Source organism: Gopherus evgoodei, chromosome 9, assembly GCF_007399415.2.
Source record: "Gopherus evgoodei ecotype Sinaloan lineage chromosome 9, rGopEvg1_v1.p, whole genome shotgun sequence".
Taxonomy (NCBI): domain Eukaryota; kingdom Metazoa; phylum Chordata; order Testudines; family Testudinidae; genus Gopherus; species Gopherus evgoodei.
The window spans coordinates 51,102,589-51,120,835 of record NC_044330.1 but is presented as its reverse complement, the minus strand read 5'-3'; the positions used below and the strand labels follow the sequence as shown (position 1 = coordinate 51,120,835).

The 18,247-nt window shown below is 49.0% G+C and overlaps 1 protein-coding gene across 4 annotated transcripts in view; it reads right to left on the bottom strand.

Moving 5' to 3' along the window:
* The window catches only part of VPS8 (VPS8 subunit of CORVET complex), a 245,348-nt gene that overhangs the window by 69,056 nt on the left and 158,045 nt on the right, over positions 1–18,247 (bottom strand). For all 4 annotated transcript variants that reach the window (XM_030576520.1, XM_030576526.1, XM_030576525.1 and 1 more), the window contains one exon: positions 3,763–3,866. In XM_030576520.1, the coding sequence (XP_030432380.1) occupies positions 3,763–3,866 (104 nt within the window). The remainder of the gene's footprint in view (positions 1–3,762; positions 3,867–18,247) is intronic.

Genomic DNA, 18,247 nt, shown 5'->3' with positions numbered 1-18,247 from the left:
CTTTCTGCAGTACTTCTTCCTAGGCAGTCACTTCCCATTTTGCATGTGTGAAATTGATTGTTCCTTCCTAAGCGGAGTACTTTGCATTTGTCCTTATTGAATTTCATCCTCTTTACTTCAGATCACTGCTCAAGTTTGTTCAAATCATTTTGAATTTTAATCCTATCCTCCAAAGCACTTGCAACCTGTCCCAGCTTGGTATTGTCCACAAACTTTCTAAGTGTACTCTCTATGCCATTATTTAAATCACTGAAGATATTAAACAGAACCGGACCCAGAACCGATCCTTGCGGGACCCCATTCATTATGCCCTTCCAGAATGAGCGTGAAACACTGATTACTCTCTGGGAACGATTTTCCAACCAGTTATGCACCCACTTAGGTTGTATTTCCCTAGTTTGTTCATGAGAAGGTCATGCAAGACAGTATCAAAAGCCTTACTAAAGTCAAGATATATCACATCTACTGCTTTCCCCCCATCCACATGGCTTTTTACCCTATCAAAGAAACCTATCAGATTGGCTTGACATGATTTGTTCTTGGAAAATCCATGCTGACTGTTATTTATCATCTTATTTTCTTCTAGATGTTTGCAAATTGATTAATTATTTGCTCCATTATCTTTCTGGGTACAGACGTTAAACTGACTGGCTTGTAATTCCCTGCTTTGTCCTTATTTCCCTTTTTATAGATTGGCACTGTATTTGCCCTTTTCCAGTCTTCTGGATTGTCTCTCGTCTTCCATGACTTTTCAAAGATAAAATTGCGAATGGCTCAGATATCCCCTCAGTCAGCTCCTTGAGTATTCTAGGATGCATTTCATCAGGCCCTTGAGATTTGAAGACATCTAACTTATCTAAGTAATTTTTGAATTGTTCTTTCCCTATTTTAGACTCCAATCCTACCTCATTTTCACTGGCATTCACTATGATAAACTTCTAATCGCCACCCATCTTCTTGGTGAAAACCGACACAAAGAAATCATTAAGCACTTCTGCCATTTCCACATTTTCTGTTATTGTCTTTCCCTCACCGCCACAGAGCCTACTCTGTCCTGGGTCTTCCTTTTGCTTTAATGCATTTGTAGAATGTTTTCTTGTTTCCTTTTATGTCCCTAGCTAGTTTGATCTCGTTTTGTGCCTTGGCTTTTTTAATTTTGTCCCTACACACTTGTGTTATGTTTACACTCATCCTCTGTAATTTGACTGAGTTTCCACTTTTTGTAGGATTCTTTTTTGAGTTTTAGATCACTGAAGATTTCCTGGTTAAGCCAGGGTGATCTCTTGCAATACTTTCCATCTTTCCTACGCAGTGGGATAGTTTGCTCTTGAGCCCTTAATAATGTCTCTTTGAAAAACTACCTACTGTCTTGAATTGTATTTCCCCTTAGACTTGCTCCCCATGGGATTTTACCTACCAACTCCCTGAGTTGCTTGAAATCCATTGTCTTTATTGTGCTTCTCTCTCTCCTACCAATTCCTTAGAATCATGAACTCTACCATTTCATGATCACTTTCACCCAAGTTGCCTTCCACTTTCAAATTCTCAACCAGTTCCTCCCTATTTGTCAAAATAAAATCTAGAACAGCCTCTCCCCTAGTAGCTTTCTCCACCTTCTGAAATAACAAATTGTCTCCAATACATTCCAAGAACTTGTTGGATAATCTGTGCCCTGTTGTATTATTTTCCCAACAGATGTCTGGGTAGTTGAAGTCCCCCATCACCACTAAGTCCTGTGCTTTGGGTGATTTTGTTAGCTGTTTTAAAAAAGCCTCATCCACTTCTTCTTCCTGGCTTGGTGGTCTGTAGTAAACCCCTACCATGACATCACCCTTGTTTTTTATCTCTTTTATCCTTACCCAGACACTTTCAACAAGTCTGTCTCTTACTTCTAGCTCAACCCCAGTCCCCGTGTATACATTTTTAATATATAAGGCAACACCATCTCCCTGTGGCAGCAGTTTCTGAGCAATAGAGCCCTTTGGTTCTTGAATATTATAGTGCCTGAGGTCACTCAATATATTTGCCCTTTTTAGGCTTGTTCTATTCACCCCTAATCACTTCCTAAGAGCAGCAGCAAAGGGGTATTGCTGCCTGAGGGGGGACAAAATTTACTGAGGCTTCATCTCAGGTTTCAGAGCCAGACAGCTCACCTTCCTCAGTGGAGGAGGAGGAAGAGGGGTCTGAGGACCTTTATTGCCTGTATTTTTTGAAACTTTTTCTTTCCCCTTTTAGCCTTTTTGAGTTTTTAAACTTGTTCTATACACTATAGGAGCCTTGATGCTCTGTTGCAGCTTTAGTGAACCCTCTTATGACTAGCCTTGCTTCGGATCTGGAGTCGTCTCGACAAGTCTCTCTCAGAATGCTCTCCATTGGCTCCCATTCAAGGGGAAGGGGGGAACTCATTGTCAGAGCCCTCCTGGTTGGCTTGGGAGGAAAGGGGTCAGAGAGAAGCCCTGCCTCTTTTCCCAGGGTGCACAGGACCCACTTTAAGACTTGGAGGGGGACGACTTGTGGCCACACAAGCCTGTTCTGCAGGGGTCCCTAGGACTTTCCCCGAGTTGAGTGGTCAGGGTTCTCCACCCTTTTGGAGCCTCTCCCTGCTCTATACTGGAGTTCTCAGTCCATATTCCCCCCGTTGGAATCACAGCAGCTCTGGTAGGTAGTGGACTCCACCTGCTTGTCAGACTCATAGCAGAAGGCTCAGGAAGGGTTAAAACCCCGAAGGGTTAACCAACCCAGGGAGGAGGAGGAATGCTGAGGAGGGAGAACACTGCTCCCTGTGCCCAAAAAACTGGGCAGAAAAGTTAAAATAGGAAGAGGAAGGGCAGGAGAAAAAAAGCCTCCACTCTCTGGCAGCAAGCAGGAGTGGTCAGACTATGTGGCGCCAAAACACTGATCCACCGCTGTGAACTGCAGAGAGGAGAGCAGCCCACATATCCAGAACTGTGGGAGATATTGGGCTGGAGAAAGGCAGGAAGTGCTGTAGTGACACATACATTCTAGATTCCTGGTTCAGAAACCAATTAATCACTTAAACGTTATTTGCTGATTATCACAGCAAGACTTTTAAAAGCACAGACTTCTTTTAATTCCTGTGTTATGTAGAGGGAAGTGAAGAACCTAAGAAGCCCCCTTATATCAGGCCTTACCATTACTCCAATTGTTACCCTGAAGTATGCTCCACAGCAAAGATGACTATTTGTCAGGACCTAGCCTTTTCCACTTTCTCAAAGGGTGTGTTCTCAGCAGAATATTATATTCTGTTTCACCACAGATACTCTCCTGCGTACATGGAAAATCATCAGGCTCCAGGGATATGTCTCTGAAGATCTCACAAACACCACTCTCTGATCACAGAACCCCTCAGAGCAACAGCCCCGCTTCCTTGTAGGAGGTAAGCCAAAGGCATTTTGAGTTCCAGTTTCTGGCTAACTCGCAGTATACACAATGGCCCAGCTTTGCAGAACCATGCTTCCACCTATATGTAAGTTGAGAACTGTGCATATAGGTCCCACAAAGCATGCCCAAATCCTGACTTGTAGGTGTGCACTGGACATTGAGCATGGACAAATCAGGCACATGCAAAAGTTGGTGCATAGATGTGAAGCAAATCTGTATAATGATAGGAATCTACCAAATCACAGGTGTGCAGGTCCAACTGAACAAAAGACTAACTTAATGGATACTGAAAATGGAACTCTTCCTTCCACATTTGCATAGTACTACAAGCCCTAGTAATAGTGCCTTTTATCCCCTTACCTCTCGCTGCTGCTGGTTTAAACTATGTGAATTCCTCTGGCAAAGTGCAATTGTTTTCACTAAGGTATCTTCAATATCCTTTAATAAGTCGAGTCCTGTTGATTCTAGGTTAATGAAAAACAAAGATTATACCATTGTTCAGACAGTTTACCATGCCATTACTGCTAAATCATTCCAAAATAAAAACCATGCTGCTCACCTAATAATCTCTTCCTTGTATCACAAACAACTGTTATGAAGACAGGCTCTGACCCTTTTTCGTGGATTCAGCTCTATAGCAGAATAAACTGTGGTATGCAAAATGCTTTATGCAACCATATTAGTAACATCTGAGTTTTGGCTTAGATGTGCCTTGACACTGATTAAAAATGTCATGTTTTAATTTGCTGCTATTGAGTCCTGGAGCTCATGAACAGACAGCATAGTAGGAACCACACTATGTTTCCTGCCAATGTAGCAGAGTTGCTTCCTTTGGGTTATTTGCCTAGTTTTCGGTAATGATAAAAACTGATACAAAGTGCTGTGAGGCTGTAATATTTGTTTGCTGCAGAAGCAACAGGTAAATTTCTTAATTTCAGTACTGCACGTTTCCTGACGAAGAGCATGCTCACAGTGAGGTACACAGAGTAGTAGGTTTCAAAAAAACAGGAACTGCTACATCAGACCACTGATCAATCCAGTCTAGTTGTGTCTTACTTCCAAGAGTGGCCAATACCAATTACTTCAGGAAGAAAAAAAGTTAAAAACCTCACCCTAGACAATCATCATATAACTTGTTCAAAAGGGAAGAGAAAGTTAAAGTTACTCACCTTGCAGTAACTGAGGTTCTTCAAGATGTGTGTCCCTGTGGGTGCTCCACTCCAGGTGCATCCCGGCACCGCTGATCAGAGATCTTCAGTAGCAGTGCATGGTCGAGGCATACGTGCTCAGCTGCTGTCTCGCAGCATCATTAGGGTCTGCCTGAGTGCACGCATCCCGCACCCCCCTCAGTTTCTTCTCTACCGTAGAGTTGTCTGATTAGTACTCCAAAGTAGAGGGGAGGAGGGTGGGTAGTAGAGCACCCACAGGGACACATATCTCGAAGAAAAGACGGTTACTCACCTTTGTAACTGTTGTTCTTCGAGATGTGTTGCTCATATCCATTCCAGGTAGGTGTACGCGCCACGCGTGCAGGTCTGCCGGAAACTTTTTACCCTAGCAACTCCAGTGGGCCGGCAGGTCGCCCCCTAGAGTGGCGCCACTATGGCACTAGATATATACCCCTGCCGGCCCGCCCGCTCCTCAGTTCCTTCTTGCCGGCTACTCCGACAGTGGGGAAGGAGGGCGGGTGTGGAATGGATATGAGCAACACATCTCGAAGAACAACAGTTACAAAGGTGAGTAACCGTCTTTTCTTCTTCGAGTGATTGCTCATATCCATTCCAGGTAGGTGATTCCCAAGCCTTACCTAGGCGGTGGGGTCGGAGTGAGAAGTCGCGGCCTGGAGCACTGCCAAACCAAAGGCCGCATCATCTCTTGACTGCTGGACCAGGGCGTAATGGGAAGCGAATGTATGGACCGATGACCAGGTCGCCGCCCTACAGATCTCTTGTATTGGCATGCGGGCGAGGAAAGCCAGCGATGATGCCTGTGCTCTGGTGGAGTGAGCAGTCACACGGCCCGTCGGAACTTGGGCCAGGTTGTAGCAGGTCCTGATGCAGGAGGTAACCCACGAAGATAACCTTTGGGAGGAAATCGGCAGCCCCTTGACCCGGTCCGCTACTGCCACAAATAACTGAGGGGACTTGCGGAAGGGTTTGGTCCTGTCCACATAAAATGCTAGTGCCCGGACATCTAGCGAGTGGAGCTGCTGCTCCCTGCGGGACGAATGGGGCTTGGGGAAGAAGACTGGGAGGAAAATCTCTTGGTTCACATGGAAAGCAGAGACCACCTTGGGAAGAAAGGGAGGGTGAGGCCTCAGCTGTACCTTGTCTCTATGGAAGACGGTATACGATGGGTCCACCGTGAGGGCCCTCAGCTCTGACACTCGTCTAGCTGAGGTAATGGCCACAAGGAAGGCGGTCTTCCACGAGAGGTAGAGCAGGGAGCAAGTAGCTAATGGCTCGAATGGAGGGCCCATGAGCCAAGTCAGGACCAGGTTGAGGTCCCATGAAGAGGCCGGAGGGCGAATTTGTGGATAAAGCCGCTCCAGCCCCTTCAGGAATCTCGCCACCATAGGGTGAGAGAAGACAGAACATCCGTCCACTCCAGGATGAAACGCGGAGATGGCGGCTAGGTGGACTCAGAGGGACGACAATGCCAGACCCTGGGTCTTAAGGGACCAGATGTAGTCCAAAAGAGTGGTGACGGGAGTCTCCATAGGGCGAAGAGCTTTCTCTGAACACCAGCAGGAGAAACGCTTCTACTTAGCTGTGTAAGTCGCTCTGGTGGCAGGCTTTCTGCTGCCCATGAGAACCTCGCGAACCGGGGTGGAACATCGCAACTCAGAGTCTGTCAACCATGCAGGAGCCATGCCGTCAGGTGAAGAGACGGAAGGTCCGGGTGACAGAGCCTGCCGTGGTCCTGAGTGATCAGGTCCCGATGAAGGGGCAGGGCAACTGGGTTGGCTACTGAGAGGTCCAGCAACATGGGGTACCAGTGTTGTCTGGCCCATGCTGGAGCTATGAGAATCACCCGGGCTCTGTCTCTGCGCACCTTGATGAGAACTCTGTGAATCAGCGGGATGGGCGGGAAAGCATAACACAGGTGGGCTGTCCACGGGATCAGGAATGCATCCGCTAGAGACCCTGGCTCCCGACCCTGGAAGGAGCAGAATGTTCGACATTTCCTGTTCACCCTGGACGCGAAGAGGTCCATCCGGGGACAACCCCACCTCTGGAAGAGTGAGAGGGCGACGTCCGGACGGAGGGACCACTCATGCGAATGGAAGGATCTGCTCAGCCGATCCGCTAGGGTGTTCCACACTCCCGGGAGATAGGAGGCGGACAGGTGAATCGAATGGGCTATGCAAAACTCCCAGAGACGTATTGCCTCGAGACAGAGTGGAGAGGACCTGGTGCCGCCCTGCTTGTTGATGTAAAACATGGTAGTTGTGTTGTCGGTGAAGACCGCGACACAACGACCTTGAAGGAGATGGACAAACGCTTAACAAGCAAGGCGGACCGCCCTCAACTCTCGTACGTTGATATGGAGGTTGATCTCTTGTGGTGTCCACAAGCCCTGAGTTCTCTGGGTGCCGCAGTGAGCCCCCCATCCCAGATCGGAGGCGTCCGTGGTCAGGGATGCCGAAGGTTGGGGCGGATGGAACGGGAGCCCCGCACAGACTACCGATTGGTCCAGCCACCAGCGAAGAGAGTCCAGCACCCTCTGAGGGACAGTAACGACCGTGTCCAACGACTGTCTGGCCGGCCGATACTGCGCAATGAGCCATGATTGAAGAGGTCTCATGCGGAGTCGGGCATATGCTGTTACAAACGTGCAGGCTGCCATGTGGCCTAGGAGGGCCAGGCACGTTCGTAGAGAGGTCAGCGGGGCCGCTCGCAAACGTAGAATGATGTCCGACAACGACTGGAACCTGGGCAAGGGTAACAAGGCCCTGGCCAGGGTAGAATCTAGAATGGCCCCGATAAACTCTATCCGCTGCGTGGGGAGTAGAGTAGACTTGTCCACATTGATTACGAGGCCCAAGGTCGCAAAGAGGGTGCTGATCCTGTCGACATGGTCGCGGACCTGCAGCTCCGACGTGCCTCGGATCAGCCAGTCGTCCAAGTAGGGGAAGACGTGGATGCGGCAACGTTGAAGGTGTGCGACGACGACTGCCATGCATTTTGTAAACACTCTCGGGGCCGTAGAGAGGCCAAACGGAAGGACCGCAAATTGGTAATGTTGGCGGTCAGCCACGAAGCGGAGGAAACGCCTGTGTTGGGGGGGCAATCGAGATGTGAAAGTAGGCGTCATGCATATTGAGGGCGGGGTACCAGTCTCCAGGATCCAGGGAAGGGATGATGGTTCCAAGGGATACCATGCAGAACTTCAACTTCACGATATACTTGTTGAGTTCCCGAAGGTCGAGAATGGGCCTGAGGCCGCCCTTGGATTTGGGGATTAGAAAGTAACGGGAATAAAACCCCTTGCCCTTCTCGTTTTCTGGAACCACCTCTATGGCTAACTTGGCAAGGAGCGCGTGCACCTCCTGACGGAGGAATTGCTCGTGAGAGGGGTCCCTGAAGAGGGACGGGGAAGGTGGGTGGGAGGGTGGGGGCGAAGAAAACTGCAGGCGATAACCGGCCTGCACCGTACGCAAGACCCAACGGTCCGACGTTATTTGGGTCCACGCCGGGAGGAAAAAGGAAAGGCGGTTGGAAAACTGCGGGGAAGGATCCGGAGGGGAAACTGGTACTGCGCCCCCGGGCGCACCTTCAAAATGAAGGCTTAGGTCCTGGAGGGGCCTTGGTGGAGCCTTGGTTCTGCCCCGTTTGTCCACCAGACTGCTTGCGGCGGTTGTTCCTGTCTCGGCGCCTCGAAAGGTCCTGCCGTGGGCGGAACTGAGAGTATGGCTGCCGCTGCTGCTGCTGGTTTTGCTGCCTGAACGGCCTACGTTGTGTCGCCGGCGTATGCATGCCCAGCGACCTTATTATGACCCTGTTATCTTTAAGATCCTTCAATCTAGGGTCTGTTTTATCCGAAAACAGGCCCTGGCCTTCGAAGGGGAGGTCCTGGATTGTGTGCTGGAGCTCCGGCGGAAGGCCAGAGACCTGCAGCCAAGAAATCCGGCGCATCGTGAGCCCCGAAGCTAGGGTCCGAGCGGCTGAGTCGGCAGCATCAAGGGAGGCCTGTAGCGATGTTCTTGCTACTTTCTTGCCCTCGTCCAGGATGGTAGAAAATTCCTGGCGTGCATCCTGGGGCAAGAGCTCCACAAACTTCCCTGCCGCTACCCAGGAATTGAAGGAGTAGTGGCTGAGGAGGACCTGTTGGTTTGAGACCCGGAGCTGCAGCGCCCCCGCCGAATAGACTTTGCGGCCCAGGAGGTCCATCCGCCTCGCTTCCTTCGACTTGGGCGCTGGGGCCTCTTGCCCGTGGCGCTCCCTATCGTTCACTGACTGGACCACCAACAAGCAGGGGGTCAGGTGAACATAAGTATTCATAGCCCTTTGAGGGGGCCATGTACTTTCGCTCCACCCCTCGAGCCGTCGGAGGGATGGAGGCCGGTGACTGCCAGATGTTAGTGGCATTAGTCTGGATCGTCTTTATGAAGGGCAGGGCCACCCTGGTGGGCGCATCGGATGAAAGGATGCTCACCACTGGGTCCTCAATTTCCGACACCTCCTCCGCCTGCAAGTTCAGGTTCTGTGCCACTCGGCGGAGGAGGTCCTGGTGTGCCCTCAAATCCAGTGTGTGTGTGGGGGGGGGGGGGCTGGAGGACGAGGTGCCTGCCACTGCCTCATCCGGAGACGAGGATGAGGAGACCCCCGGCAACAAGGTGTCCACGGGGGGATCCGTGAGGGGCTGCACCTCCGTTTCCGGAGGGAGCTCTGAATCCCGGTGAGTACCGTCCGTTTCCGTGGAGTGAGGGGGTCTAGACGCCATCGCCTCCGGTGGTCTGCACTCCGCCACAGGGCGGGGGGTAATGTGTTGCGGACCCTGGGCCTGAGAGTATGCCCATGGGGTCCAAAACCCCCACTGTGGAGGCCCTCGTTCTTGTGGCGGAGGGTCTTGGAACAGGGCCGCGTGCCTGTCCTGTGCCATGGCATAGACACTGCCAGTGTTGGAGGAAACCGATGGCTCTCTAGAAGGCCAAGGGGGCGCTGAGCTTGGTTGATATGCAGCTCTATGCGCCGTGACTGACGCTCCCCTCGGTGCCGTGACCCACATCGGTACCGGGATCGGGACCGGGAACGGCGTGATGATCTCTGCCGAGATCCCGACCGGGAGCGGGAACGATGTCGGTGCCGGGAGCGGGACCGCGACCTTCTGTGAACGCGGTGCCGGGCCGGCAGCGGAGACCGGGACCTACCACCAGCGCGGTGTCGGGAGGTCGACCGGGTTCGGGACCTGCCACCGGTTCGGTGCCGGGAGGTCGACCGCAGGGCCGAACGCCGAGGCGAATGGCTCCTGGAGTCTCTGTGCCGGTGGTGATATGAGCCCGACCGGGACCGTGCGGATGGTGATCGGTGCTGCGAGTACGACCGGTAACGTCTGGGCGACCGGTGCCAGGACTCCGAGCGGCGCCCCGAGCGTGAGCGTTCGCGCCTCCGGGGTGATCGGTGCCTGGACTCGGGAGACAGCGCTCTAAGCATCGGCTTACCCCTGGAAGTTATGCGTCCCGGGGGTGCCGGCTGAGGCTGAGATGGCTCCGTTAGTACAATTAAGTCCCGAGCCGAGGTGAAGGTCTCCGGCGTCGATGGGACCCTTGGCTCGACCCCTGATCTTACGGGGGAGCTAGGTGGAGCTGGACTTGACGGACCTTCTGGGCCCGGAGTCGACAGCAGTCCTGCAGGCGGTGCCGCGGCAAAGGTAGGTGCTGGGCGGTCCGCTCGGGCCTGCCTTGATGGTGTCGCAGACGCCGAGGGACGTAGATCTGCTCCCGGTGCCGGAGATGGTCGGTGCCGGGGAGTCTTGCCGGTGCCGGCGCGGTCCGGTGCCGGAGTAGAACTGGCTGACTGCGCCGCCGGTGCCGGAGACAGGGCCGCTTCCATGAGGAGAGCGCGAAGTCTTTGGTCTCTCTCCTTTTTAGTGCGAGGCTTAAAAGCCTTGCAAATGCGGCACTTGTCGCTAATGTGCGATTCCCCAAGGCACTTAAGGCACGCGCCGTGGGGATCGCTCGTAGGCATCGGCTTCTTGCACGCCGAGCACTGCTTGAAGCCCGGCGAGCCAGGCATGACCCCGGCGCCGGGTGCCGGGGAGGGCAACGGCCCACCCGCAGGCAACGTTCGATAACTATTTACAGGATTCTAACTAACTATTATACTAAAAGGCTATCTACTACTTAACTAAGAACTATCTACAATCAAACGACGAAGACGAACAGGAGAGCTAGGGACGTGGAGGTCAGCAAGCCGCACTCTACAGTTCCAGCAACCGACACGGCGGTAAGAAGGAACTGAGGAGCGGGCGGGCCGGCAGGGGTATATATCTAGTGCCATAGTGGCGCCACTCTAGGGGGCGACCTGCCGGCCCACTGGAGTTGCTAGGGTAAAAAGTTTCCGGCAGACGTGCACACGCGGCGCGTACACCTACCTGGAATGGATATGAGCAATCACTCGAAGAACCACCTCAGTTACTGCAAGGTGAGTAACTTTCTTTTCTTCAAATGCTGTCCCTGTGGTTGCTCCACTCCAGGTAAATGTGAAGCAGTACCCACTACTGTTGGTGGGATTTTGGAGTTGCATAAGAAATAACAGTAGGCAGTACTGTATGGCTGATTATGGTGTCAGCTGTGGTATCCTGTGTGATAGCATAACGTTTGGCAAATGTGTGGTCAGATGTCCACATGGCCGCCTTGCATATGTCTGTAATAGGTACGTTGTGGAGGAAGGCAAAGGATATTGACATTGCTCTAGTAGAATGAGTTCTAACACACTCTGGTGGTCGAACATTCTGGGTATGATAGCAGGATCTGATGCAGTTCAAAATCCACTTAGAGAGTCTTTGCTTAGAGATAGCATCATCCTTTGATCTCTCAGTAGTAGAAACAAATAGCCTAGGGGATTTACGAAATGGTTTAGTTCTGTCAAGATAGCATGCAAGAGCCTGTTGGACGTCAAGGGTATGTAACGCAGCTTCCTCTGGAGTCGTATGAGGCTTGGGATGGAATACAGGTAAGTGTATTGGCAGGTTAAGGTGGAAGGTAGACACCACCTTAGGGAGGAATTTGGGGTGGGTTCACATAGTAACCTTGTCTTTAGAGAAAATGGTGTAGGGAGGGTACCATCAGGGCGCTTATTTCACCAACCCTTCCTGCTGACGTTATGGCAGCCAAGAAAGCCACTTTCATGGACATGTGGAGCAGGGATGAAGTAGCTAGGGGCTTGAAAGGGGGTTCATAAGAGTGCAGAGAACTAGGTTGAGACTCCAGGAGGCTACTGGTGAATGAATCTCAGGGTAGAGATTTTGCAGGCCTGTGAGGAAGTGTTTCTTGATGAAGCGGGCAAAAAGTGAATAGCTGTCCAGAGTGTCATGGAAGGTGGTAAGGGCCGCGAGTTGTACTCCTGATAGAACTGAGCAAAAGCCCATCCTGTTTCAGTCTGAAAAGATAGTCTAAGGTGTCAGGGAAGGTTGCAGTCTGGGTGTATCAGGCATTTGTGGAAGCACCAGATGGAGAAGCGTTTCCATTTCTGCAGGTAAGTCTTACGAGTGGAGTCCCTTCTACTGTGCAGGAGGATGTGTTGGATCTGTTCCGAGCAGGCTAATTCATGGGATTGAAAGAGCCACATCGTCAGATGGCGTTTGTGGAGCTGCAGATGAAGCCAACCACAATTCTGGGAGAGGAGAACTGGTCTGTCAGGGAGAGCCCAGGGAGGACGGATAGACATGCATAGCAGGTAAGGATACTATGGCTGCCTGGGCAAAGCTGGGGCAATAAAGTATGACCCAAGCCTTGTTCTCTGTGATCGTGCATAGAATCCTATGTCTCAGTGGAATCAGTGGAAAAGCGTACATGAGGGAGTTGTTCCAAAGAATGAGGAACACATCCCCTCGAGATGTGTTTCCGAGTCCCGCTCTGGAGCAAAATAGATGGTATTTACAGTTTTGAGTAGTGGCAAACAGGTCTATCGACAAAGTGCCCCAGTGGGAGAAGAGCTGTCGGAGTATCGTGGGATTTAATTCCCATTCGTGTTCCTTGGAGAAATGTCTGCTGAGCATGTCAGTGGTAGTGTTGTTGAATAGTTGAATGGTTTCGGTGCATAGTCAGATTGTGCTCCTTCCTGCCTGACGGCTCTGAGCTCAAGAAGATTGATGTGCAGATGCATCTCTGATAAGGACCAGTGGCCCTATGCCTTGTGCTCGCCTAGATGTGCTCCCCAATCTATCTGGGAAGCGTTCGTGGACAGCAGGAGTACTGGGGAGTGTGGATGGAAGGGAACACCCATGCATAGGTTCTCTGGTTTTGTCCACCAATGTAGGGAAGCCAATATGTTCGATGGTGGAATCGGTGTTACACAGAAACTGTGTCTGTTTGGTTTGTGGTTGGAGTTGAACCAAACCTGCAGACATCTCATGTGCAGCCTGGCATATTTGGCCAGGAAGGTGGTGGCTGCTATGTGACCAAGAAGCTGAAGGCAGGTCCATGCCTGTATTCTAGGGCGAACAGAGATCATGCGTATGAGATGCGCAATAGTGAGAAATCACAGGAAGTGTGTGTGCGCTAGATGAATGGATATATGGATATAGGCATCTTGTAGACTGATGGCTGTGAACCAGTCCCCTCGTTCCAGCATGGGTATTATTGTGCCCAATGTGACCATCTTGAATTTTTTACACATACAAAGTTCTTCAGTCGTTGTAGATCTAATATAGGTCTCCACCCCCTGCCTTTCTTTTGGGAGTAGAACTAGTAGGAGTAGAATCCTTTTCCCTGATGTTGCATTGGTACATTTTCAACTGCACCTAGGTGGAGAAGATATGAGCACCTTCTCTGCGTGGAGGTGGCTTGAGAGGGGTCCCTGAAGAGGGACGGGGAAAGGGAAAGGGTGGGCAGGGAAGATAGGAAAGGGATGGAGTAACCTGACTGAACTATTTCCAGGACCCAGCAGTCCCGTGTGATCTGCTGCCAGAAATGGTGGAAAGCCTGGAGGCAGTAGCCAAATGGACAAATAGGTGGCAGAATCAAGAGGTGGTCATGCAGACCCCCAACCAGCACCTCAAAATTGTTGTTTGTTACCCAATGGATGGGAAGTAGTTGGTTGCACCTGGTTTTGCCTGTGCCTAGGAGGTTTGTTGCAGTTTCTCCCAGTGTCATACGGTCTGGACTGGGATCGGTGATACTGTGGTCTCCTGGGGATGAACGGGTATATGCCCAATGTGCGCAAAGTAGCTCTAGGGTCTTTCATAGTGTGAAGAACTTCGTCTTTTTTTTTGGAAAAAAAGAATTTCATCTTTGTCAAAGGGGGGATCCTTCACTTTTGTCTGCAAATCTTTGGGGATACCGGATGCCAAGAGCCAGGAAAACTGGTGCATTACCACTGCAGTGGTAGTGGTATGGGCTGCTGATCAGCTATGTCCATGGGCGCTTGCAGTGCCACCCTAGACACCAATTGCCCTTTGAGGAGGACTGACTTGAAGTCTGCTCTCCTGTCCTCCAGTATATGGGAGGCAAAATCAAAGAGCTTGTTGTAGTTGTCAGTCATAGCTTGCAAGGAGGGCGGAATAATTTGCAATTCTAAATTGTAGAGTAGAAGAGGTATAAACCTGGAGGCCCAGGAGGTCAACGCATGTGAGGTCCTTGTCCTGCGGAGTGGGCTGGTAAGATGAGCTCCACCTAAACCAAAGTGGATCCAGAGTGCTGGCACTTAACAGTAAAAAGGTTGCAGAGCAGTTTTTAAACTGAGAGTTGGGGAAAGCCAATTGCTGGAGCAGAGCATGTGGATCAGACAGAGACTTCTCTTAGAGGAGAGTCTGCTGATGGAGATTCTCCAGGTTCTAGTCAGGAGGAGAGAATGGAAGAGGATAAAGTATGGGCCAGATCAGACCAGAAACATTCACATAAAAAAGGATCTGACACATCAGAAAAGGGCAGACAAACAGTGACAAGTTTTTAAAGTGCTTGTACACAAATGCTAGAAGTCTAAATAATAAGATGGGTGAACTAGAGTGCCTCGTGTTAAAGGATGATATTGATATAATAGGCATCACAGAAACCTGGTGGAGTAGGGACAAACAATGCAGCATAATCATTCCAGGGTACAAAATATACCGGAAGGACAGAACAGGTTGTGCGGGAGGGAGTGGCACTATATGTGAAAGAAAATGTAGAATCAAATGAAGTAAAAACCTTAAAGGAATCCACATGTTCCACAGAATCTCTATGGGTAGTAATTTCATGCTCCAATAAGAATATAACCTGACCAGGACAATGATAGTGATGATGAAATGCTAAGGGAGATTAGAGAGGCTATCAAAATAAAGAACTCGATAATAGTGGAGGATTTCAATTATCCCCATATTGACTGAGTACATGTCACCTCAGGACGAAATGCAGAGACAAAATCTCTCAATACTTTAAAGGACAGCTTCTTGGAGCAGATAGTACAGGAACCCACATGGGGAGAGGCAATTCTCGATTTAGTCCTGAGTGGAGCACAGAAGCTGGTTCAAGAAGTAACTATAACAGGACCACTTGGAAATTGTGATAATAATATAAGAACATTTAACATTCCTGTGGTGGGAGGAACACCTCAACAGCCCAACACTGTGGCATTTAATTTCAGAAAGGGGAACTATGCAAAAATGAGGAGGTTAGTTAAACAGAAATTAAAAGGTACAGTGACTAGAGTGAAATCCCTGCAAGCTGCATGGACACTTTTCAAAGACATGATAATAGAGGCCCAACTTAAATGTATACCCCAAATTAAAAAACACAGTAAAAGAACTAAAAAAGAGCCACTGTGGCTTAACAAACATGTAAAAGCAGCAGTGAGATAAAAAGACATCTTTTAAAAAGTGGAACTCAAATCCTAGTGAGGTAAATAGAAAGGAGCATAAACACTGCCAAATTAAGTGTAAAAATGTAATAAGAAATACCAAAAAGGAGTTTGAAGAACACCTAATCAAAAACTTGAAAGGTAATGTTTTTTAAGTACATCAGAAGCAGGAAGCCTGCTAAACAACCAGTGGGGCCCCTCGATGATCGAGATACAAAAGGAGCGCTTAAAGACGATACAGTCATTGCAGAGAAACTAAATGGATTCTTTGCTTCAGTCTTCACAGCTGAGGATGTTAGGGAGATTCCCAAACCTGAGCCATCCTTTGTAGGTGACAGATCTGAGGAATTGTCACAGACTGAAGTGTCACTAGAGGTGGTTTTGGAATTAATTGATAAATGTAACAGTAACAAGTAACCAGGACCAGATGGCGTTCACCCAAGAGTTCCAAAAGAACTAAAATGTGAAATTGCAGAACCATTAACTATGGTTTGTAACCCTTCCTTTAAAATCGGCTTCTGAACCCAATGACTGGAAGCTAGCCAATATAACGCCAATATTTAAAAAGGGCTCTAGAGGTAGTAATCCCGGCAATTACAGGCGGTAAGTCTAACATCGGTACCAGGCAAATCTGTTGAAACAATAGTAAAGAATAAAATTGTCAGACGCATAGAAGAACATAACTTCTTGAGCAAAAGTCAACATGGTTTCTGTAAAGGGAAATCATGTCTTATTAGAGTTCTTGAAGGAGTCAACATGTGGACAAGGGGGATCCAGTGGACATATTTATCTCGTTAGACTGACCTAACACTTGGTAAACACCCCCATTCTTTCATGTATTTATACCCACTCCTGTATTTTTTACTTCATACATCTGATGAAGTGGGTTCTAGCCCATGAAAACTTATGCCCAAATAAATTTGATAGTCTCTAATATGTCACAAGGACTCTATTTTTTTTATAGTGTCCTTAGATTTCCAGAAAGCCTTTGACAAGGTCCCACACTGAAGGCTCTTACATAAATTAAGTTGTTATGGGATAAGAGGGAAGAGCCTTTCATGGATTGAGAACTGGTTAAAAGACAGGGAACGAAGGGTAACAATAAATGGTAAATTTTCAGAATGGAGAGGGGTAACTAGTGGTGTTCCCCAAGGGCCAGTCCTAGGGCTAATCCTATTCAATTTATTCATAAATGATCTGGAGAAAGGAGTAAACAGTGAGGTGGCAAAGCCTGCAGATGATACTAAACTGCTCAAGATAGTTAAGACCAAAGCAGGCTGTGAAGAACTTCAAAAAGATCTCACAAAACTAAATGATTGGGCAACAAAATGGCAAATGAAATTTAATGTGGATAAATAAAAAGTAATGTACATTGGAAAAAATAAACCCAACTATACATACAATATCATGGGGGCTAATTTAGCTACAACTAATCAGGAAAGATCTTGGAGTTATCGTGGATAGTGTTCTGAAGATGTCTATGCAGTATGTAGTTGCAGTCAAAAAAATCAAACAGGATGTTAGATATCATTAAAAAAGGGAAAGAGAGTAAGACAGAGAATCTCTTATTGCCCTTATATAAATCCATAGTACGCCCACATCTTGAATACTGCGTACAGATGTAGTCTCATCTCAAAAAAAAGATATACTGCCATTAGAAAAAAGTTCAGAAAAGGGCAACTAAAATGATTCAGGGTTTGGAAAGGGTCCCATACGAAGAGAGATTAAAGAGGCTAGGACTTCTCAGCTTGGAAGAGAGGAGACTAAGCGGGGATATGATAGAGGTATATAAAATCATGAGTGAGGTGGAGAAAGTGAATAAGGAAAAAGTTATTTACTTGTTCCCATAATATAAGAATTAGGGGCCACCAAATTAAATTAATGGGCAGCAGGTTTAAAACAAATAAAAGGAAGTTCTTCACACAGTGCACAGTCAACCTGTGGAACTCCTTGCCTGAGGAGGTCGTGAAGGCTAGGACTATAACAGGGTTTAAAAGAGAACTAGATAAATTCATGGAGGTAGAGTCCATTAATGGCTATTAGCCAGGATGGGTAAGGAATGGTGTCCCTAACCTCTGTTTGTCACAGGGTGGAGATGGATGACAATAGAGCTCACTTGATCATTACTTGTTAGGTTCATTCCCTCTGGGGCACCTGGCATTGGCCACTGTCGGTAGACAGGATACTGGACTGGATGGACTTTGGTCTGACCCAGTATGGCCATTCTTATGCTTTGTTCTCTATGTCACTGCATCCACCACAAGAGAAGTGGGTTGTGGGTGGGAAAAGAAATCAATGTCCCTCGTGGGGTTGTACTGACATTCTGCTTTCTTGCATGTTGGTGAATGGAGGCAGGGGTCTGCCACAGAGTATCAGCTGGTTCTAGGAGAGCTTCATTTATGGGTAGTGCGATCTCTGAGGGTGCAGAGGGTTGGAGGATTTTGAGGAGTCTATGTTGTGGTCTTCTGGACTTCCTCCAAAGGGATGTCCTGGCTGAGTGCCATTCTCTTGAAAAGTTCCTGGAAGTGCTTAAAGTCCTCCATGTTTTGTGGAGGTGGAGGCATGAGGCCGTCTTCTGCGGCTGATGGCGAGGCAGGAGCCGGTAAATCCAGGAAGGTTCATAGCCCACCTCTTCAGGAAGGGGTTCAGGAGCTCTAGATGTTGATGGAGCCAGAGACATAGGCGAGCTTGTGGTCCAGTAGAAGGGGCGCAAGGAGGAGCAGTGGCAGGAACCAACCACAGGTACCACTGAGGCCAGGGCACCGGGTAGGAAAAGTTGGGTCTCAGTCACTGGTGGACAAAGTAGGGAAACTGAGGCTGATTCTTATGATGCGCCATGTCTTGGG